Genomic DNA, 24,614 nt, shown 5'->3' on the forward strand with positions numbered 1-24,614 from the left:
AACTCTAGCAGAAAGGCAGTTTTGCAGTTAACTTTCTGGTACATATCTTTAAGATCATTTTCCCAGTAAGTAAGGGCCCTGGCTATCATTTCTACAGCCAAACAGACCTTCTCATCTAATGTGCACATCAGTATTAATAAATGAACAAAGGAATGCATTGAGGTACTTCTGTTCTACCTTTAGTCGTAACTGTAATGAATTTGTATTGATCAAGACACACTCTTCATCTCCTTTGATACTGGAGGTTTGGGAGCTGGTTGACGAGGTTTAGATGAAGAAAGAACCCCGAAGCCCTACTTACTCTTAACTCTGAGCTGCTCCTCCTCTCCCTCCCGCTGCATTGCTCTTCCTCTGTTGTCCTTGTCCTTCTCCCACGTATAGATCTGCATCCATGAAAAATCACACTTAAAATATAGAGTGGATTTCAGTCCTCCACTTGAGGGCATTTATCTATGTAAGCTTCACATTTTCCTAGAGGAATTTTCATTAAGTCTTCCCTGGGGGCTACATAAGTACCTTGAAATCTGTCTTGTAAGAAGAAATTATCCGTAACTCTGCCCTCATAGTCTACCTGGTCTGCCGTACACTAGTCTGGCTTCTTTGCTTTTGTTCATCTTATTTCACTTTTTGTTGTGAACAGGTTGCCTTGTTTATAACTATGGTATTTGACTCCAAGTTTAAATCTTATACACACACACACACACACACACACTGAGTAGTCATCCAACTGTTTTGCACATGTCATGTTCAGTATCAGTTTTACATTTTTTAAAAAGTTAAAATCTAATCAGTTAGTAAAATTTGATAAATTCAAATGTCAATTGTATCTTAGTTCTTAGAATATATTATATTGTATGTAGTGAATACAAGAGTTTTCATTCAATTAAATAGTAGAGGCTTAGGGTAATGATAAAAGAAATTAAAAGTTTGACTTGAGAAGCAGTGGTTAAAATTTAGGTTAACTGATTCCATAATTAATTGTAATAAAAATATCATAAAAAGTCTTTTTTGGGGTGTTGAGACATTTTCTCATTCATTCAGTGTAAATGACAAAGTACATCCTGGGGCCGACTGCCTATTTTCGTAAATAGTTTGATTGGCTCACAGCTATACCTATGCATTTGTGCACAGCAATGAAGTTGAATAGTTGCAACCTTCACTGTCTGACCCCAAAGCCTAAAATGTTTGCTGCAAATTCTGTTGTTTTTGTTGTACCCAGTCTAAAATACTTCTAGAACCAAGAGAGTAAAATCACTGAGGATTTAGTTTGTTAGCCCAATAGGCCTGACCTTAATTACAACTAATGTCTTACATATTTGTTGTGCTCTACTGTTCACAAATTATATCCAAATGTTTACAGCACAGGAGTCACAGAGCAACCTGTTTCCACTTTATAGATAAGGAGGAGCCAGGTAGTGTGTTTAGGGGGACTGTTGTGGGGGGTATATGCTGATTAGTAAGCAAGAGTCACACAATAAATAAAAAAACAACAATCAGATCTCTTACTCCTAGATACTCAGTATTTTTTCCTTTTACATTATTTTTCTACTGCTTTCCTACAGTGTAAATAGCATTTGTGCTGATTAAGAAGTATGCAGGGAAACTAATGGGGTAATTTTAGTAGTTAAAGTAGGAATGTTGGTCATTTATTAAAGATATATTTGATATCAATGCAAAGAAAATCGAAAATTTTGTCAAAGTATTTACGGTGAGAATGACCTCTAGATGGAGGTAATGGACCATGTTGTGAATTACCGTTCTTCAGAGTTCCTGTCAACTTGAGACGGTTTAAATTACATGTTTAAAGATGAACAGCATAAAAGAACAAAAACACGCAGACACACAGAGACATAGTGGAACCGATTGCCAAAAAAAAAAGTGATGATCCTTTGAGGTCAGGTGAACTTTGAACTTAGAATATGTAGGAAGATAAGCAATATTTTAGACTTTGAAGAAACAGACTTCAAGGGGTACCTGGGTGGCTCAGTCAGTTAAGCATCCGATTCTTGATCTCAGCTCAGGGGGAAAAAAAGAAAGAAACAGACTTCATAAAAGATTATGAGAAGCATTAAGACTGATTATTTATAAGGGAAATGTGTATATTTCATATAATGGCGTTCATTATATGAAATATGCATATATACATTATATGAAATATGCATAAGTCATAGAGGGTTTTTTTCCCTTTTTTCCTCACTCAGAGTAGCTTGGAGAGAGCATACTGAGAAAGCAGTGTCGATGCCTAGGGCTGTGCATGGAGTTGTTCTGATGCTGACGTTTAACGGAATAGATGATTGATCCCAGCACTCTGGATCAGCGAACATAGATTCTTTTCTTTTGATTCCAGTGCAAATATTTGGGTTTTTCTATAAATCTCTGGATGAGAAAGTTCAAACAGATTTTTCTAAAAATGTGACATGATTTGTTTTTTATTTCTTTGCCAGCATATAGAGTAGGGAAATTGAGCTGGTACATCTGGATTTAAACAAGGCATTAATGTAAGTTTACTTATAATGTTCTTATGGACAAGATGCAGAAATGTGGGCAGGTCTCTGGGTTACCCACATAGAGAGAAGGGTTCAAGCCTCAGCTACTCAACAGAATAACTGTTGGCAACATCATTGTCAATCTGGAGGTGATTCTAGGGTTCCAGGTCTGTATCTTAGACACTGGTGTGTTCCATAATTTTGTCAGTGGGTAAAGATAGAACAGGTACATTTATAAAGTTGCAAGTAACACAAAACTAGAAGAGGATGTATGATGAGTGACGAAAGTAATTCAAAAGATTTTCACAGGTGTGAGTTAACAGGGATAAATGTGGAAGGAGGCATAGAGAGAAAAGTGTCAATATTTAACTTAGGGAAAAACATGAGAATCTGAATAAAGCTTGGAGTTTCGTTAATAATAATGTATTACTATTGGTACATTGTAAAAATTATGTATCAGTATTGCTTGACAGAATTAGTAGACTTGTGATAAATGTACTGTAATATGTAAACAGTACAAAATGTACAAAAAAAATTTCAAAAATGTAAAGTAATATGTAAACAGGAGAGAAAACAGAATATAGGTGTATGAGAATTCTCTGTACCATCTCTGCAACTTTCCTATAAATCTCAGGCTATTTTAAAATAAAAACTTATTTTTTTTTAAAGTGGCCTAAGGTTTTAAGTCCAAGTGAATGAGAAAATGATAATGCCCATAAAAAAATGGGAGCATTGGGAGAAATAGATGTATGGGATTCTGCTCCACTTTCTGGAACTCCCTGAACAAAATGACAGAGAGCATTTCAAAAGATGATGGTGAGGCTGGAGGTGACAGTAGCAGTTTTATTTTATTTTATTTTTTTAAGATTTTATTTATTTATTTGACAGAGAGAGATCACAAGTAGGCAGAGAGGCAGGCAGAGAGAGAGAGGAGGAAGCAGGCTCCCTGCTGAGCAGAGAGCCTGATGCGGGACTCGATATAAGGGAGAAAGAACAGCAGAACTAGGTGATGAAGGGATCTACTCCCCTGACGTTATTGTAATGGTTATAGGGAGCTGGAAGACAAACCCTGACCATTTATATTGAGCTATCAAAGCTACAGGCACATTATAGATTATGTACATGTACACTATCTGTTTTATTCACTCATCATGTTAAGTTTAAGCCTTCAATTGGATTCTACTTCTCCTGCCACATCAATATGCAAGAAATGTTAACTAATTAGTCCCTCGGGACCCCAAGATCATGACCTGAGCTGAAGGCAGCGGCTTAACCCACTGAGCCACCCAGGTGCCCACAGTAGCAGTTTTAAAAGGAAACTCTTGAGTCTTTCTCCGGTAAACTTTTCCTCCATGCTCGGTCTCTGGTGGGTGCAGAGAGCTATGTGTAATGTAGTCTGATGATAGAATTTGTGAGTAGTAGTATCTCCTAATCTAGTTAGGCTCTCAGATTACTTTTGATAGGTTGATTTAGTCATCATTCTTGTTTCTCCTATAGCAGATTTGGTTGATTATATAGAAACTGGAAATTCAGAGGTCAAACAAATCGTAACTGTAAAGTGACTGTTTTGTTGGTGTCATAACTTATGTGAATTATGTCATCTTTTGTGTTCAGGAAGGGTCTAACTGTTCCAAATTAAGAAAATTGTTCACTTCATTTTTATACTTGAAAGTTATGGTAATATACAGGAATGATCAAGATAAACACCCAAAATTACATATTTGATTTCGATTATGACAGTACAAGTAAAAATTAATATGTACTCTTGAAATATTTAGGTAAGTGAATATTTTGCCTTAGACAGAAACACTCTGAAATACTCTGGACACTTGAAATAGACAGAAACACTCTGATATAAAGAGTAATACATCCCCAGATTTCGGAGTGAGCAAATTGCTGAACAAGTATCACACCCAATTTATGTCAAATAATTATTGAAGTAACTTTTGTATTCCCAGTGGGAAAAAAAAGTAAACAATTCATGGGAAATGCTCTTCTAGTTTGCATTGTTTCCAAGGAAGGATCGAAGGACATGGGGAGTTTTTCGGAAAAGTGTACTCTGACACTACCTTTGATTTTGTTTTAGTCGTGGTATTTATTTTTGTTTTCAAATGACATTAAGGGAGGCTGTGAAATTTTTATTTTTATTTTTATTTTTATTAAGGAGGAGCAGGGATATGATGATACAATATATTTTTCAATTTATTACCTGTGTGACTAGACTTCTTCAGAGAGCCTCTTTGTGACTTTGAAGTTGGTGTTGGTAATAGCAGCAACTCCTGTTTCTCAGAACTCACTATGTGGCAGGTAGTATTCTAAGCAATTACGTGTTCGAGGTGTTGTGGCACATGTACGGGATGTGTGAGATGGTGTTATTTTCCCCTGCCTTAGGTGAGGAAACTGGCCTCATGTTCATGTCAAGTGTTTTTTTTTTAATTTTTCTTTTTTTTTTTTTCATTTCATTTTACTTTATTTTCATAAAGATGCCCTTGCATCTGTATGAATACTTCTGCCAAATATTAATAAATGCAAGAAATATTTTTAAAATGTTATATTTGATGGTATTTGGTTAAAAGTTCACACGCTCTCCACTGTTTTTATTCTTTTCAGGTATGCGGTTCTGTGTGGCTATGTATCTGAGTTTGAGGGCTTACAAAACAAAATCAACTATGGACATCGCTTCAAGGTATTTCTTGGTATTAAAAATATTTTAATGGACCTATCTGTTTCCTTAAAAGATATAAATCAAATTCAATGAATGAATCTCAAGGAATTTATCTTTTTTATTTAAATGAAGTAACAGTCTTTACATCATACCACACAAAAAAGAATGAAACTACTTGGGAATTTGAAGATTATTATTATTCTGGAACTTGAAAGTAGTCACATAGTAGACGAGTATTACTTGTTCAAAGACTGAGGATTAGTCTTTTGGTCATGAACGCACCAATATCATCAACATGATGGGGACTAATTAACATTTCTTGCATATTGATGTGGCCAATTGAAGTAGAATCCAATTGAAGGCTTAAACTTAACATGATGAGTGAATAAAACAGATAGTGTACATGTACATAATCTATAATGTGCCTGTAGCTTTGATAGCTCAATATAAATGGTCAGGGTTTGTCTTCCAGCTCCCTATAACCATTACAATAATGTCAGGGGAGTAGATCCCTTCATCACCTAGTTCTGCTGTTCTTTCTCCAGTTATATCCCCATTATTTGATATTTGCAAGGATGCTTCCCAATAGTAAGTACTAGCTCGGCAAGACATGGGCAGACAAAAATGTCACTTGGATGCTTTCTATTTTTATACTGACATTTGGCTTTAAATTACACATTGCTTAATTAAATCATAGTCACAGGTTTTTTTTTACTTTTTTTTAATTTTTATTTTTATTTTCAACATAACAGTATTCCTTGTTTTTGCACCACACCCAGTGCTCCATGCAATCTGTGCCCTCTTTAATACCCACCACCTGGTTCCCCCAACCTCCCACCCCCCGCCCCTTCAAAACCCTCAAGATTGTTTCAGAGTCACAGTCTTGTTCTAGTTGTGGGCAGTCATTCCTGAAAATTGAATTATTGGTAAGACTTACTTGTATTAATGCTAAGGATTGAGGAGGAGGACCAAACAACGCTGTAAAGCCCCTTTGAATTGACTAGGCACACTTCCATTCATCACTGCCTGAAATCTGAGAGATGGTATTTGTTTTGATTTTTCTTTCAGGAACATCTAGATAAAGCAATCCAATTTTTACCTGAAGAACCCTTTTTGTATTACCTCAAAGGAAGATACTGTTATACTGTGAGTCGAATGCTTCTATCTATAAGTCTTGTTTAAATATACTATGATTATGGGATATATTTCCAGTGACTTACTCTTCCTGTAAGTGTTTTACCTAGTGCCTACTATAGGGAAAATGATAAAATCAGTACCTATTTTATGAATTTATGATTGATTTGTTTGTATACTGTGGTACATACAGTATGTAATTTTTATATACATGTATATATCTGTGTTTTCCCCTGACCACCTCTCTGTTTCCCCCGGCATTAATCACATGGCCCCTTCATGCTCTCAGTTGTTGGTCAGCCTCCTATAGGCATGTGCTCTGTGTTGGTGTACTGCTCTTTGTTTTGCGAGAGGACTGTTTCATTTATCAGTGTGTTGAACATAAATTATGTGCCCACTGTTCTTGTCTTCAAAGAACTGAATTTAGAAAAACACTTGAAACATACAGAAATAAATCAAGACAGCTGGCGAGTCTAAGATCCAGTGTCTTAAATGACATTAGTTTATAGAAAATTAACAGAATGTGAAAATCTATCTTAAGAGATGCATGAAAAATTATGCTGAAGAGAAATGCTATTTCTGAATAAGGAAATTAGCATAAGCAAAAGAGGAAGCTTTTTAATTGTGGTTTGAGGATTAGGAATGGAGAAGGAAGCTCTTTTATTGAACACCTGCTATGTATCAAATGTGCAGTTTGTACTTTGTATTTCCTATCCCCTTTAATCCTTGAAACATCCCTGTAAGCAGTTTTTATTATACCAGTTTTAGATATTGAGAACCTGAGTCTTCATTAAGGTACAAGACTCCACAGGCTTAAAAATCATTGACCCAACCTCACATGAGTCTGGGCTTGAATGTACATTATTTGTTTAGCTTAAAAGAAAAAATCTGGGGGCACCTGGGTGGCTCAGTGGGTTAGGGCCTCTGCCTTCAGCTCAGGTCATGATCCCAGGGTCCTGGGATCGAGCCCTACATCGGGCTCTCTGCTCAGCAGGGAACCTGCTTCCCCTTTTCTCTGTCTCTGCCTGCCTCTCTGCCTACTTGTCATCTCTCTCTCTGTCAAATAAATAAATTTTAAAAATCTAAAAAAAAAAATAAAATAAAAAGGAAAAAATCTGGGAAGACCACATCTTCACAGAGGTTAAATAATATGCAACTAAACAATGAATGGATCAACCAAGAAATCAAAGAAGAAATTTAAAAATATATATATGGAGACAAATGAAAATGAAAACACAATGATTAAAAATCTTTGAGATGCAGCAAAAGTGATTGTAAGAGGGATGTGTATAGCAACACAGGCCTACCTCAAGAAGCAAGAAAAATTTCAAACAACCCAACCTTACACCTAAAAGAGTTGAAAAAGAAGAACAAGACCCAAATCCAGCAGAAGAAAGGAAATAATGATTAGAGAAGAAATAAATGATATTGAAACAAGAAAGAAAGAAAATAGAAGAGATCAATGAAACTAGGATTAACTCTGAACAGGTAAACAAAATTGATCAATCGCTGGCCAGACTCATAAAAAAAAAAAAACAAAAAAAAAGAACTCAAAATCAGAACGAAAAGAGAAGTAACTAATACCACAGAAATACAAAGGATTATAAGAGAATATTATGAAAAATTATATGCCAACAAGCTGGACAACCTAGAAGAGATGATAAATTCATAGACACATATAATCTACCAAAACTGAAAGAGGAAGAAATAGAAAATTTGAACATACCAATTACCAGCAATGAAATTGAATCAGTAATCAAAAAACTCCCAACCAAAAAAGTCCAGATGTCTTCACAGGTGATTCTATCATATATTTAGAGAAGAGCTAATACCTATTCTTCTCAAACTTTTCCAAAAAATAAAATAAGAAGTAACACTCCTGAATTCTTTCTAATAGGTCAGCATTATCCTGGTTCCAAAACTAGATAAAGACAAAACAACAAAAAGAACTACGGGCTAATATCTCTGGTGAACATAGATGCAAAAATCCTCAACAAAATATTAGCAAGACAAATCCATCAATACATTAAAAAATCATTCACTGTGATCAATGGGATTTATTTCTGGAATGCAAGGGTGGTTCAGTATTTGCAAATCAGTGTGATATATCACATTATTAAGAGAAAGGATAAAAACCATATGATCATTTCAATAGATGCAGAAAAACCATTTGACAGAGTACAATATCCATCTATGATAAAATCCTCAACAAAGTTGGTTTAGAGGGAAAATACCTCAACATAATAATGGCCTTATATGAAAAATCCACAGTTAACGTTATACTCATTGGTGAAAAACTGAGAGCTTTTCCCCTAAGATCAGAAACAAGACAAGATGTCCATTCTCACTACTTTTATTCAGCATAGTACTGGAAGTCCTAGCCATAGCAATCAGTTAAGAGGAAGAAATAAAGGGCTTCCAAATTGGTAAGGAAGAAGTAAAAGTTTCACTATTCACAGATGAGATGATACTATATATAGAAAACCTTAAGGACGACACCAAAAAACTACGAGACCTGATAAATGAATTCAGTAAACTCACCGAATAGAAAATCCCCATGTAGAGAAATCCATTGCATTTCTAAAAAGCAAAAAGAGAAATTAAGAAAACAATCCCATTTACAATTACAAAAATAGTAAAATACCTAGGAATAAACTTAATCAAAGAGGTAAAAGACCTGTATTCTGAAAACTATAAAAAAAAATTGTTGAAAGAATTAAAGATGATCTAAAAAAATGGTAAGACATTCCATGCTTATGGATTGAAAGAACAAATATTGTCAAACTGGCTCTACTACCCAAAGTCATCTGTGGACTTATTGTAATCCCTAGCCAAGTACCAACAGCATTTTTCACAGAACTAGAACAAACAATCCTTAACTTTGTATGGAACCACCCAAATAGCCAAAGCAATCTTGAAAAAGAAAAACAAAACTGGTGTTATCATAATTCCAGGTTTCAAGTTATATTACAAGTAATCAAAACAGTATGTTACTTACACAATAATAGACTTGTAGATCAATAGAGCAGAATAAAAAGCCTAGAAGTAAACCCACAATTACATGCTGTTATGGTCAGTGTCAGAGAAATTACTATCTATGCTTCCTTCTATGATTTTTATGGTTTCAGGCCTCAGGTCACTTAATCTTCAGCAAAGGAGACAAGAATATACAATGGGAAAAAGATAGTCTCTTCAACAAGTGGTGTTGGGAAAAGTGGATAGCTACATGCAAAAGAATGAAACTGGACCACTTTCTCACATCATATACCAAAAAACTCAAAATGGACTAAAGACCTAAATGTGAGGCCTGAAACCATAAAAATCATAGAAGGAAGCATAGATAGTAATTTCTCTGACACTGACCATAACAGCATCTTTCTAGATGTGTCTCCTGAGGCAAAGAAAACAGAAGCAAAAATAAACTATTGGGTCTACATCAAAATAAAACGTCTCTGCACAGCAAAGGAAACAACCAACAAAACTAGAGACAACCTAATGAATGGAAAAGATATTTGCAATTCATGTATCCAATAAAAGATTAGTGTCAAAATACATAAAAGAACTGATACAACTCAACACTCAAATAATCCAGTTTAAAAATGGGCAGAAGAGTGAACAGATACATCTCCAAAGAAGAAATACAGATGGCCAACAGACATTTGGAAAGATGCTCAACGTCACTCATTGTCAGGGAAATGTAAATCAACAATGAAATATAACCTCACATCTAGCAGAATGCCTAAAATTGAAAACACAAGAAATAACAAGTGTTGGTGAGGATGTAGAAAAATAGGTACCCTTGTGCACTGTTGGTGGGAATGGAAACTGGTGAACTACCCTATGATCAAGTAATCACACTGCTGGGTACCCAAAGAATACAAAACCTTTAATTCAAAGTGTGACATGGACCCCGATGTTCATTGTAACCTATTTTCAATAGCCAAATTATGGAAGCAACCTAAGTGTCCCTCAATAGATGAATAGATAAAGAAGTGGTATAGTATTCCATATAATAGAATATTATTCAGCCATAGAAAAGAATGAAGTCATGCCATTTGCAGCAACATGATTGGACCTAGACTATAATGTTAAGCAAAATAAGTCAGTCAGAGAAAGACAAACACCATATGCTTTCACTCATGTGTGGAATATAAGAAACAAAACAAATGAATAAGGGAACTAAAAAGAGACAAACAAAAAAAAGACTCTAAACTACAGAGAATAAATAGCTGGTTATCAGGGGTGAGGTGAGTCGAAAGACGAAGGGGACAAAGAGCACACTTCTCTTGTAGAACAGCGAGTGACATACGGAATTGTTGAATCAGTGTGTTGTACACCTGAGAAGAACAGAACACTGTATGTTAACTACATTGGAATTAAAATGGGGGGAAAGGAAGCAAAGAATAAATGATAATATGAATTTTGATTTTGGTGGTTATTGGTTAAAAAATTTTTCTCCTGAATTGTGAATATGTATCCTGGGCCCTCACTCTGTACTCCCTATGGGTTAAAGACCCTTCTTCTATTTACATTTCTGAGATGCTGTGTTCTGAGTTAGGTTGGCCGCAGGGAGTAGGAAGGAAGGAACCCAGGATGGAGACTGGTAGGTCCTGCACCCTGAAAAGAAACTCTGTGTGGTCATCTCAGAATCTTGAATCATATAAACAAACAGGATCAGCAGTATTCCCCATCCCTTTCTCTGTCTGAACACAAATCTTACCGCGAGTATTTCAGATTGATTTGGTAACCAGTGCTTTTAGAGCTCACGGTTTGTTAGAACTATAGAAAAGGGAAGATAAAATATTAATACCATAAAGATGATCTCTGTCATATATTTATTTTAGAATATATAAATATATATATATATTTATATATTCTATGCATATACATCCACATACACCTGGACATGCACGTCCGAGGAGAGACGATTCATTCAAAAGGTGATCAACTGGCCGCCTGGGTAGCTCAGTGGGTTAAGCCGCTGCCTTCGGCTCAGGTCATGATCTCAGGGTCCTGGGATCGAGTCCCGCATCGGGCTCTCTGCTCAGCAGGGAAGCCTGTTTCCTCCTCTCTCTCTCTCTCTGCCTGCCTCTCTTCCTACTTGTGATCTCTCTCTGTCAAATAAATAAATAAAATCTTTAAAAAAAGAAAAAAAGGTGATCAACTTTCTAAGAATGGTGTCGCCTCCCTGTTTGCAGGTCTCAAAACTGAGCTGGATCGAGAAAAAGATGGCCGCTACTCTGTTTGGAAAAATACCATCCTCAACTGTAGAAGAAGCTTTGCAAAATTTCCTTAAGGTATATTTTGTCTGTTATTTTAGTATCAAATTGGTTCCAACCTGCACCAATCCCTCCTACGCTTCTCCATGCATAGATCTCTAACAGAAGCTGTGGGTTGAATCCTAGTTTTGAGGTGTCCAGACTGCTTCCCAGAGCAGCTAGTTATGCCTTAGGTCCTAGGGGCACAGCCCTTGCTACCAAATCCAAGAGTTGCTCTCTGGGTACATACTCACACAAGTATGTACAAAAGCATTCATGCCCTGATTATTAGACTTGTTCCTAAATACTCCCAATTAGCCTAATACAGAAGCAATTTAATCTTGAAGAACTAAAAGATATCAAAGAGGAAAGTTATTATTTTCCATAAGTTGCAGACAGTTCTATGGAACACAGGGCATCAGATCAAACCAGTATTTTCATTCCTGTCTTAAAATGTATAATTGCAATGCTGATAAAACTCTAAACAGTAATAACGTGTGTGTGTGTATATACTCAAGTTCCTGGTGAGCTAATCCCTTTATCTTTCTCTGGGAGCAATTATAGAATCTTACAGACACTCAGATGCCTTTTCTTTCCTTATTTACCTTTTCAGATTTGTAGCAATGTAGACAAAAATCGGGCTCTAAACTGTATTGTCCAACATATTATACATGCTCATACTTGTTTGTTGTAGCTTAGGGTTTGATTTTGTAGAACGAAGAGGGGATTTAGAAAACATATATCCTAAGATCACAACAGATTTCATTGCACTTTCCATTTCTGACTGAATGGTTAGCAGCTACCTACAACGCCCTGTGGAAAAAATAAGTGTTCTGAGATCATGAGCCCGTTAGAAAGAGTGGAGTGTAGAAAAGCGCAGGGGCCAAATGTGTCTTCTTTTTTTTATTTAACGTGATCTTTTTCATTTTATAAAAAAGGAAAGCAAGGAACTTAATTTTTTCTACTGTCACACAGTGGCAGGCCAAAATACGCACGTAGTCTAAGGCTCGGTCATCCCCATTTCTTCACCTTTTTTATCTACCACTGAGAATTAGTTCTTTCATTTTATATTTTATAAGAATATAGATCATCGTATATTTAAGATAGGTCATAGAAGGTGCTAAGCTAATTAGGAAGAATGTCATTTGGACTTGAAACTCCTTTCTTCATAGTATCAGAGTTATAAATGGGGGCTCAGGTTTTCAGGACATTGCACAGCAGTTCTTCAGGTGCTAATGTACTCAAAATACTACCCAGATAAAATAAATGATCGGAGGCCCAATAATGTAGAGGTAAGGATTGCAGCCTTACCTCTGGTTAACCAGACCACCTGGTTAAATCTCAGTTCTGCCACTTACCAACTGATTAACGCTGGACTGGTTTCTTAACTTCTCTCTCCATTTAATCAATGACATGGAGATAATAGTACCTGACTCATAGCATTAATGTGAAGATTCAATAAGTTAATACAAGGAAATTGCTTAGAGAGTGCCTTGTACCTAGTAAGCCCAGTAAAGGTCATAGAGTTTTAACTCCATTAAATTGTATACAGCTTGGCCAACCATCTTGGGGACCTCACCATTCAGTCATGACTTAAATTCTGTCTGAAAATGCATTTTGTGGTATTTGTTGAGGGAGTGAGAAGGCATAAGGAAAGCTTCTCCCTGTGTCGACTGCCACAGCAAAGGGTTCTGAGGAGCCCAAGGTGCTAAGTTCGAAGGCTGTGGGGGGAAGTAAGAACACTGTGGGGTAGAGGGGAAAGAACTTTGATCCCATACCCAAGGGGAGTCCACAACCCTTGGTCCCAGCAGCAGGTTGGGGTTTTGGACCCCAGACTATAGAACTCCTGTTCCCAACTCTGTCCCCCCAAAGAGGGTTCACAGGGGTCAGGAATGTGTCCCCAGGCCATCCAGCTCAGTCCTGTAGAGATCTAGAGCACTGGCATTAGAATCAGACAGTTTGAGACCTAAGTCTTTTCCCGTCCATATGACCTAGCCATGTTTCTTTATTTCTCTTAATCTTAAATTCTTCATCTGTAAAGAAGGTATAGTAATACCCACTTTATATGGTTTTTGTGATGATACATAAAATAGTTCATATAAGTTTCTTAGCTCAGGATCTAGCACGTTAAGTTCTCTAACTGAAAGTAAATGTTAGCTGCTATTATTTTGCTCTTAGAACTGGTGAAGTCTGATCCTCCTCAGTGTCACAGCATCTCGGGAGGTGGTTGTAGACCAGGGCCATTATGAATAAAGCTTCTATGAACATTCATATGCAAGCTTTTAGCTAGAAATGTTTAAAATTTCTTTGCTACATTACCTTAGCAAAAGGAATGGACTTGGGTCATAAGGGAAGTATTTTAAAAGCTTGATCAGTGTTTTTAAAGCTCTCAGAGCTCTTCCTGTACAGCCCATGGCATGGTTGAGAACCCAGTGCCTTGAGTATATGTAATAGGATAGCAGGTGTAGCAATGTTGGGGAATCGGTGGCCCTGGTCTCCTCTGCTGTTTGCAACATAGATCTCTGGATCCCCCCTTAGTGGTTTTACCACCTGCAGAGCCTTCATCTGTGTCCTGATATGATGGAGGGCAGCTGCCTGAGGTTATGAGATGTTCTTAAAACACCACTAGTTTATTCAGTAATGTTTATTAAGCACATAGCTGGTAACAAATACAGAAATGATCAACACAGCTCCTGCCTCCAGGGAACTTGTACAGCCAAGACCAAGTTAACTACAATATTCTGTATTATTATTGAGTATTAGTATTATTGCATTATAGTATTATAGAGTATTTTGTTATTATATTACTGTATTATTGTAGAGTATTATTATAGAGTGTTCTAAAAGCCTAGCTAGAAACTGCTGCCTAACTAGAACATTCTACTGAGCAATACTACCTTCCTTGTTATTAGGTATGCCCTTTGGTAAAAAGTCAGAATCTGCTCCATTTTAGGAAGTTCGTGTTGTTTGTAACCTATGTTCCTTGGGCTGCATCTTTTTTTTTAACCATGAGCACAAAAAGAGATGTTCTAATTTATAGTTAGTATGGTTAATTAAACATAAGTGCTAAGGTGTGTATGTGGAATTAAAATGCCAACATTAGAAAAAGAAGAAACTGCATATGCGCATATGTTGGAGCAAGTTCTCCAGGCAGGATTTGGACAGAGCCTGGCAACTGTTGGACATAGAAGAAGGTACAGTTGAGCAAAGTTTAAGTGAGGTCTTATTAGAGTGATCTAAGAAATGCACTTAGAGTGCATTAATTAACTCTTACAAAGAGTAAGAGTTGAGATGAAAATAACTGGACAAGAGAGAAGCAACAGAACCAGAACCCAACAGCACTGTGGATGGTCCTGTGGGCTTTTCAAGGCTCTGACTAGGACTGCACTTGACAATGTCCTTCCATCTGGCGGCAGCCTTGCCGTCTCACTCGCAGGTTCTTGGCCAGATGCACACACTGTTCATCCATTTGGTCCTAAAGACTTACACCCAGTCTGGCTCCCCAGCCCAAAAGACTTTCTCTTCCTCCTCCTCCTCCTAGGACCCTTGCCTTTTGGATTTTATAGAAAGTAAATGTCCTTTACCAAGGATGTGCCCTCCTCAGCACAGGAGTGCCTCAGTCTCAGATTCCTCTCCATTAGCATCCGTCTTTAAAGTGTATGTGTCCTTTTACTCAGCAATTCAACCTCTAGGAATCTCTCTTACAGACATAATTCCACATGTGCACAAGCGTACAGGAGCAGATGTGTTCATCGGTCATTGTTAGCAAGAGTAAAAAAATGTCTAATAGAGGATTCTTAATTTAATTATGGCATATGTGTATTATAAAATACAGCTCTTAAGAAATAAATGAGGTAAATCTGTGTATGTTAACACAAAAATGTACCTGTGATATGTTGTGGAAGAAAAGTTTTGGACCAATACATAGAAATGACCCTATGTTAATTTTTTTTCAAAAGCGGATTTTTTTTTTAACTTGTATGTTCTTTTGAAAGGTCTGGTGGGATGCATGTCCAACTTTTGATAGTGGTTACCCCTGGGGAATGAGACTGGAATCGAAAATAAAATTAGAACAAAGAAATTTTCACATTTTAATTTTTTAAATGTCCATATTATTTGTATCTTAAAAAACAAGCATATCTTTGTAAATTTTTTTTAAAGTAACCTTCTTCTGTTGGGTTGTGTGTCTCTCTGGGTTGGGTTCCGAGGTCAGACCAGGGGCTTATATTTGCATGAGCCCTTGCAACTGCAGAAGGCGACACTGACTGAAAATTGACTTAGGTTCTAAGAAGTGCTTTCTAGTGGCCATGCCAGATGCCTGAAGAAATTCTTATTCACAGAGCTGTAGAAAGGGAACCGGTACGTAAGAGTTTAGTAGATGAAGAGTAAAGTGTCTCCATCATACCCACTTATTAAAACCTGCACGTAGGTCTGCCACTTGGACTAGTTGTTTCACGGGTCAGTCTTTGCTTTAAAAATACTTGATGCAAGGGTCTCCGGATAGGATTCAACTCATGGGATGTGTTGAAGTCCTAAGAAATCAAATACTAATGCAGTGGAGGCTTGTCATAGGATACCAGTCATCCTCTGCTTGGTTCCTAAATAGATTGTGAATTGTATAGGACTTGTCCTGGGAAAGTGTATCACCAATTGTTTTTGTTTTTGAAAGGAGAAAAAGAGAAAGGATAGGTTATACAAAGGAATCCCGAAACCTCAAAGTATCACATTATTTCGTTTGCTTTATGAACATAGTAATAACTTCATTTTAATGGATAATCTCAAAAGCTCTATTTCCACTCAAAAGGTACTTGAACTGATAAAATGATTCTGACGTAACACAATCAACCTAAATTTTTAGGACAGTTTGGTTAGTACTTGATTTATTGAAATATATCCTCTTTACTGGTGGTGATGGTTGTTTTAATATTATCCCATTATTCTCTTTTCTGTTTTCTCTTAAAATCAGGTTGAAGAACTACACCCTGGTTTTTCTAAGTCCAATTACTTGTTCTTGGCCAAGGTAAGGAAGAACACTATTTTGGGGTTTTTTGTTTGTTTGTTTGTTTTTAAATTTTATTTATTGGGGCGCCTGGGTGGTTCAGATGGTTGAGCACCTGCGTTTGGGTCAGTTCGTGATCTCCAGGTCCTGGGATTGAGCCCCACTTCAGGCTCCCAGTTCTGTGGGGAGCCTGCTTCTCCCTCTCCCTCTGCCTTTCCCCCTGCTTGTGCTCTCTCTCTCAAATGAATAAATAAAATATTTTTAATATTTTATTTATTTAATAAGGGAGAGAGAGAATCTCAAGCAGATCCTGCACTGAGAGCAGAGCCCTCCTTGGGGCTCAATCCCATGACCCTGAGGTCATGATTTGAGCCATAATCTAAAGTCAGATGCTTAACAGACTGAGCCACCCAAGCGCCCCTTCTAAGATCACTTTGAGTCCATTACATAAAACTGTGCTTGCCTTTCATATGGACCGTTTATCATTTCTAGTGTTACATCGATCTTGAACAAACAGACAACGCTGTGAAGTTTTGTAATTTGGCAGTGTTGCTTCCTTGTGTTACCAAAGAGGTAAGTCCCAACAGTGACAATGAGGACGGTTATTTTATTAGTCCTTTTCTGGCCTCAAATACGGCTTAGAAATGTCTGGATTTTTCTTCCATACTAACATGTAGTATGAAGTTTTAAAGTCTGCTGTAGTAGACCCCAGTACCTTTAAGGGACACACAAATCATGGGCTAGTAGTTAAAATATCCTAATGCCTGTTAAGTGTTAGACAGCAGAGAATAGGCTAAGCCCACTGGGGGAAGGAAGGAAAACAGCCTCATTCTGGGGAGCTGACGATGAAGCTGTGATAGGCAGCAGACAAGTAGGCTGGCTGCCCCCCTTGGAGCAAGAGGACTGTCCACGTGCCGGCCATCCTCAGTCCTCAGCTCACAGCAGGGGATGGCTATCCTCCAGCAGGAAGAAGATTAAATGTAATGTATTACCATTTTCTCGGTCTTTGGACACCTACCATTAATGAAGAAGAAACTATCATATTACTTCTTGCTGTTTTGTTTACTGATTTAGAACTATCATATTCTTGCCCTTTTGTCTACTGATTTAGCATTCTGGATGTGCTCTGGTTTAAGAATTTCAGAGTTAACCGTCCCGTCTGTGTTCCTGTGAGCCATATATTGGTATTGTGGGAACGAAAGAAAATAAATGTTTTCCTTCTTCCTTCCATACCAGCAAACATCATCCTCTGAATCACAGCTAAAAGAAATGCCTCAAGGGGCGCCCAGGGTGCTCAGTTGGTTGAGCGTCCAACTCTTGATCTCAGCTCAGGTCTTGATCTCAGGGTCATGAGTTCAAGCCCCATGCTGGGCTCTGCACTGGGTATGGAGCCTACATTTTTAAAAAGGGGTGGCGTGGGGAAATAAATACCTCGGAAATAAGCAGCCCTCTCCTTCTCTGTTGGAGCCACACTGGCTTTGATGTTTGTTGTAATCTCAAATATAGACTTGCAAGGCATGCCCACAGTCCTCTATAGCCTAGAATATAGGTTAGATAGCCAAATAAGGTAGCTCAGGGTGAAAAGCCCGAAGAGCTAAGAGAAGTACAAATAATTGGTTATGGAAATAGTGAAGATGGAAATTATTTTCACTAGAAGAGATCAAGGAGCATCAGAGGTGGGTTTTGATGACGTGGAGGTGTGAGAGAAGCACGTCGCAAGTCATGACCAAAGTCTCCGTGTGGAAAAGCGAAGATTTGTGTGCTTGGAGGGAAAGAGGTATTCAGGACAGTCATGGGAAATACGGATGATGAGGAAGTAGAACAAGAACTTTCTGGAGCTTCAGGGTTCGGGGATGCCCGTGTCTGTAGACGGGGCTGGCCAGCCCTCTCTGGGCCTTCCCAGCAATCACCTGCTCCAGGTCTCGGGTGGCTCCTAGGTTCGGGATTTCCTTCAGGGTTGGCTCTCCTTCTCTCTCTGACCCCTCAGTGGGTTCTTTTGGTCAACACTGAGCACACAGCACAGGCTCAGTAGCAACACTTCCCCCCAGAAGACATTTTATGGAATTTTGGGGGCAGAAAACAGATTTTGTCCCTCTGGTTGCCTGCCCCATATTGGTGATGGGAACCCTACCAACTTGCCCATTTCTCCTGAATGATGTCACTTAGGTTATATGCAGTCATCTTAAACTGGGTGTCTATGCGTTCTTATTAGAGTTTGAGATTTGGGTACAGTGTGATAATGAAGTATGATGCCTGGTGTGACATGCAACTGCTTGTGTGCACAGTTCAGCTCTCGTGCAAGGGCCAAGTATCAGTGACCCCCGAGGTTTGGTCCTTGGTCCCTAAGACTCCCCTCTCCTCTCATCTTTCCTCCTCCCTCCCCACAAACCTGCTGTCCATGACTTCTAAATGCTATCTCCCAGCCAGCAGTGCTCAAATTTGCATCTCTAGACCTCCCTTCTGAGCTCTCGACCTTTTCTGCTTCCCGTGGGACATCCCTACCTGCGTGTCTCGCAGACATCTCAAGCTCAGCTCGACCTCAGACCTTTGGATCTGCTCTTCTCCGTCTTCCCAGCTACTAAATGGCACGTTCATTCATCAGTCGGGAATGCTGGGAGTCATCCTGGACACCTCAGCCCCCAACCCAGACACCCACCCGGTCCCCAAGTTCTCAGACTCCCTCTTCTGAAACATGCCATGAGCCACGCAACAGCCCCTTTGCTCTGCTGCCCCCACTCCAAGCAGGAAAGCACCCCAGTTCACTTGAACTGTGGCGGGGGGGCATCCCACAGCCGCACGACTTTCTTCCTCCCTCCGGGTCGTTCTTAACTCTCCTTAGCAGCCAAGGTAGCAGATTAAGCAAACGTCAATCTGGCACCAGGGAGGGACCTTCCCTGTGTGGAAGTCCTAAATGGGTAACACAGCCTTCAGGGCTCTGGCGTATGTTCCCTGCTCTCTTCACTCTGCACCACGCTCTCCCCTGCCTCACACCCCACACCGTGTTGCTGCCTCTTCCCGAAACACTCCCACTCAGACCCTCACTCCCTTCACCACCTTTATTCCTACTCACCTTCCAGCCTCACCACAAATGTCCTTTCTTTAGGAAAGACTTCCTTGACGCTCCCAGGCAAGAAAGCACCTCGTGCTTTTCCTTCATATCATTTACAGAGCTACGGTAATGGGTGTGATTGTTCCAAGAGAGTCTCAGCCAGATGTGTTTCATTCGCCCCCGTGTTCCTAGTGCCAGGTGCCAGGCCTGGCATGTGACAAGCACTCAGGAGTCCGGGCAGGAAGAATCAGAAGACTAGTAGCGCGCAAACAAAAACACTAATGCTAGGGCGCCTGGGTGGCTCAGTGGGTTACGCCACTGCCTTCGGCTCAGGTCATGATCTCAGAGTCCTGAGATCGAGCCCCGCATCAGGCTCTCTGCTCAGCAGGGAGCCTGCTTCCTCCTCTCTCTCTGCCTGCCTCTCTGCTTACTTGTGATCTCTCTGTCAAATAAATACATAAAATCTTTTAAAAAAAAATACTAATGCTAGCAAGTGGGACTGAATATGAATGTAACTGAGAGAGCTGGGCACTGTGGAAATACTTGGGTAATAAGCAAAACAGCATTAGTAAATATTTCCCATGTTACTTTTTTATTTTTCCCAGTGATGTTTCTGTTTGCATTTTCTAGGAGGTTTGGTCTTTTGGGTTTTTTTTTCAAGGAGTTAAATGTACTGTGAGGAATGTCTCCGTTTCTTTTTCAATTAGCGAGTAGGCTGAGGAGAGTTGTCTGTAGTACCCCTGATCTCGGCAAGGTTTTCCTGACTGAAGTGCACCCCAGTAGTGATTCTGCTGACCAGTCTGTTCATTTGCAAAACGTCCAGCAGAGCCACGAATTACAGTGAAGGCCACCGGCCCCTGGCACGTTCTCCCTCACGTGACCTTGCGTGACCTGGGCACTGCTTTCTCGGGGTGCTTGTCACCTCTTCCCGGCGATGAGCATCTTCCGTCCCCTCCAGGGGGCTGCCCCTCATCACACAGCACTCGGTATCCGGACTGTCAGCCCCTGGGCTCTAGGGCCCAGATTCATGCACGTGAGCGACCTTGTATTCCCAGAACTTGAAACTACAGTATTTTATTATTCATGTGGACTTTTCTTGACCCCAGGAAGGTAATCTCAGGTTCTGAGAAACATTCCGTTTTTAAAATAAAAGGGATTCCTGTGTCTGAGGCGGCGTGACAATGCTGGATGAATGAAGTCGTGACCTCCCCAGCAGCCTGGGAGTTCTCTGCCTGGAAGAAGGGTCAAGTTACCGTCCTGGGCTGTGCTGCGAGCGCTCAGGGCACAAAGCAGGATGTGGTGTTGTGTGTCACGACGAGGGAAGCGCTGATCTGGGAAGGAAACAGACTGTTCTTCAACGGCTGTGCTATTTTGAAGTGGAATTAATTGCTCTTCTAAGACAAACTCTTAAAGGACAGTAAATAAAATACACGAGGAACAACTCAAGGAAGAAGAGGGCGCTGGGAGTGCTCCAAGTAAAAACACTAGTGTGTCCCGGCTACCAAGTTCTTGGAAATTACCTGTTGTTTAAAATCCTGGGCTGTATCTCCATGCTGTTATACAGATTCAGAATCATCCCTCTTACTAGTCACCACTCTTAGCAATAAAATCCTAATCCTGCTTTAATTTTCTGTCTTAATTAAGACCTCATGTTTGATTTTTTAATTATTATTATTTGTTATTATGATAGTCACCAGACAGTACATCATTAGTTTTTGATGCAGGGTTCCGAGAGTCATTGTTTACGTATAACACCCAGTGCTCCATGCAACCCGTGCCCGCCTTAATACCCATCAGCGGGCCAATTTTAATTAGGAAATTGGTTTCTCAGATAAGTTTATAAAATCAGAATCAGTCTACAGATGTTCACCCTGCCTTCCTGTTAAGGGAACACGACAGCTCCGAGGAATGAGTGGGTCACTTACTGAAACCCAGCAGTGCTGTCCAGGGTCTCATTTGTTAGAAATTCTGATTTGCCCTATTTCTTTCTAGTTTGGACTTATTTCTTATGGATTATCTCATCTGTGCCATCCAGGCCTGGAGAACTGATTCTTCCTGGTTCATTTTAAAAGAACTTAATAAGGCCACTCGCGGATGGACAGACTGTTCCAATTCTCTACACAGACATTTTCATGAGCTGCAGATGGGAGTGTGCTACCGCCCATTTCTACTCTCGCAGCTCTTGTATTGATCAGCATTCCGAAATACTGTATCCATTAAGTCTTCTTGATATATAATAGCGTTGGTTGCATTTTTAAAGTTGATCTTAAAAACACCTTCAAGAAGTTTCTCAAACCTCCCTCTAATAATTTTCTTAAAATAACTGATGACAGAGCATCAGTTTGAAATCAGTCATTCTTAAGCTGTAGCCAGTCTAGTCAAGTTGATGTTTGACGATCATTGCCAAATGCCAGGAGCATAGCAATGTAAGTGTAAGAGTAAGTATAAGAATAAGAATAAGTAAGAGAGAGACTTCCTTGTGCAAAGTGTTTGGTAGAGAGTATTAATATATTTTCCCATAAGTGCTTCTTCTTGTGGCACTTGTAATCTCTTCCTGGTGTGTGAGTTCTTTGTGACATGTCTTCTGTCCCTTTCAGGGAGCTCTAAGCTCATCACACTGCACTTGACATTGGCAATGTCAGCCCTTGGGATCTAGGGCCCAGATTCTTGTATGTCAACAACTTTATATGCCCGGAATTTAAAAGTACAGTGCTTTGAGGAGAGGAAGTGTGCTGTCTCAGCAGAAAGCTCTCATAGTTTGAATCTGGGGAGGCAAAAAATAACCTGAACTCAAAACATAACCGGAGTCCTCAGAAGATGCCATGTGCCCAGATATGGCCATATATATCGAGTGCCTGAAATGTAATGAAGACCTCAGAATTCATCAGATCGCTGTGCAGTTGACCTGCTACAGAGAGAAGAACTTCAGTATGGGAGAGTATCACACCCTGTGAGTGTAGCCAGCGCGGCGAAGACTTTCACTGGAGGTTATCACTGAAGGATCAGCACAGAATCCACATGTGGACAGATAAACTGATGAGCGATGTAGGCAGACCGTTAGCAGCCTCACCTCTCCCCCTTAGGAGCAGGGAGTTCACACTAGAGCAGAGCTCTTTGAATATAATGCAAATGGGGAAATAGCCACAGCTCTCCTGACTGTTCTGTGGTGCTGGAGAGAATCCCTACAAATGTAACAAATGTGGCAAACTCTTTGGCCACAGAGCTAACTTTTGTTTCTGTGAGAGAATTCACACCAGAGAACCCTTTGTAATTGGTGTGGAAATGCCACCAGTAACAACTTATCCTTCAAACAGCATGAGTGAGTTCGCACCACAGAGAAACTCTATGAATGCCATCTCCATGGTAAAGCCCTTAGCCCATGCTCTGACCTCAGCCATCATGAGAACACACGCTGGAAAGAAACCCCCATACCTGTAACGGATGTAGACGCTTCAGCCTCAGCATTAACCTTTCCATAAGAGTCCCCACAGGGGAGACACCCTACAGCCTTCAGCCAAAGCTCAAGCCTTGGAAGACACAGAACACTGAAGACACAGAACACAGAAATCAAGAAGGAAAATAGCAAATCTTTACCAGGAGGAGGAAGCCATTTGAGAAATACCAGATAACTCATGTTCGAGAAGCAATTCAGTGAAATAAACAGGAGAAACCCTTTCCTCACAGAGTAACATTCAAGGACACATGAGGATTCTCACTGTATTGAACACCCTCAGTATCACAAATGAAGGGAAGTCTTCAGTGATCACGCATACCTTAGTCAGTCTTCAAGTTCTTACAGTGGGGAGTCCCTCAGGCTTCAAGTCCAAGTACAAGTGCCTTTATCTGCAGCTTCTATAAGAAAACTCAGACTGGAGAACAAAACTATCAAGAACGCTTTAGAACACAATTCAACATATAATTTAGACTTTTGGCAAATGTTATGGCATTTAAAATAATGCAGTGTAAAAATGTAGAGCCAAAGCGCGTTCTTGGACATGTAGAAGGCAGAATCCGGTAACGTGCAATAGGCTATAAAATAATCCCTCCTCAGCAGATTAATAAAAGTTGATGATAAAAAATCTGATACATTGGTATTTGTCTTCAAAAAATCATGAAACGTGCTGAGTAATCAAGCCATTTTCCCTTTGTTACCTCACTGTAGAAAGCTGACCAATTTCTATTCTTTATGCAACTCTAAACATATTTACAAAGACATTTGTTCAATCAGAAAACAACTTTTTTTAAAATTTTTTATTTTTTATAAACATATATTTTTATCCCCAGGGGTACAGGTCTGTGAATCACCAGGTTTACACACTTCACAGCACTCAACTTTTAATGTAACTGAAAAATGGGGAACACAAAATAATGTGTTCTAAGGATTATATTAGTGTCGAAATATGTATGTACATGACAAAGGTGAATGGAAACATGGACCATAAACACACGATGTGGTTCACATGTCTCGGTTGGTACTGATGTGGGTGGCCCTACTTGATAAGACACTAAAAACAAATGCTTGGAATTGAGAAATATGCCGAAAAGCATTGAATCAAATGTACAATGTGGCTGAAATGTTGAGTACTAGAGGGAGGGAAGAGATGAGAACCCTGTGTACCTTTTTCTTAAAGGAGGGGGAACCCATTACAGCGTCTTAAGCAACAAGTAACCCAGTGAGATCCCGGGGAGTCCACACCATGCCATGTGGAGACTGACTTGGCTCAGAGGGGAGCAGAACTAGAAGAAGGGATACCATTTAGGGAATTCCTACACTAAAGCAGGCCTTAGCCGGTGACCCGGACTAAGGCAGTGGCAGTGAGGAGTGAGAAGAGAGCACAGGTGTAACGGATTTGGGGGCGGCGGTCTCTGCAAGACTCAGACTCTGAATTTCCAGGAGATAAAGGACTCAAGAATGAGATCTCAGTTTCTGCCTTTAGAAACTGACCAGCATAGATGGCGGTACCTTGAAGGATCTAGGGAACGTTGGAGAACCAGATTTGGTAGAGAAGGTGACTTCGGTTAT

At 39.5% G+C, this 24,614-nt stretch overlaps 1 protein-coding gene across 9 annotated transcripts in view; it reads left to right on the top strand.

Annotated features, from left to right (window-relative positions):
- RMDN2 (regulator of microtubule dynamics 2) overlaps window positions 1–24,614 on the top strand; it is a 72,087-nt gene that overhangs the window by 36,086 nt on the left and 11,387 nt on the right. For all 9 annotated transcript variants that reach the window (XM_082745721.1, XM_082745727.1, XM_082745728.1 and 6 more), the window contains 5 exons: window positions 5,097–5,172; window positions 6,220–6,297; window positions 11,484–11,582; window positions 16,510–16,563; window positions 17,035–17,115. In XM_082745721.1, the coding sequence (XP_082601847.1) occupies window positions 5,097–5,172; window positions 6,220–6,297; window positions 11,484–11,582; window positions 16,510–16,563; window positions 17,035–17,115 (388 nt within the window). The remainder of the gene's footprint in view (window positions 1–5,096; window positions 5,173–6,219; window positions 6,298–11,483; window positions 11,583–16,509; window positions 16,564–17,034; window positions 17,116–24,614) is intronic.

Source organism: Mustela nivalis (assembly GCF_964662115.1).
Source record: "Mustela nivalis genome assembly, chromosome: 8".
Taxonomy (NCBI): domain Eukaryota; kingdom Metazoa; phylum Chordata; class Mammalia; order Carnivora; family Mustelidae; genus Mustela; species Mustela nivalis.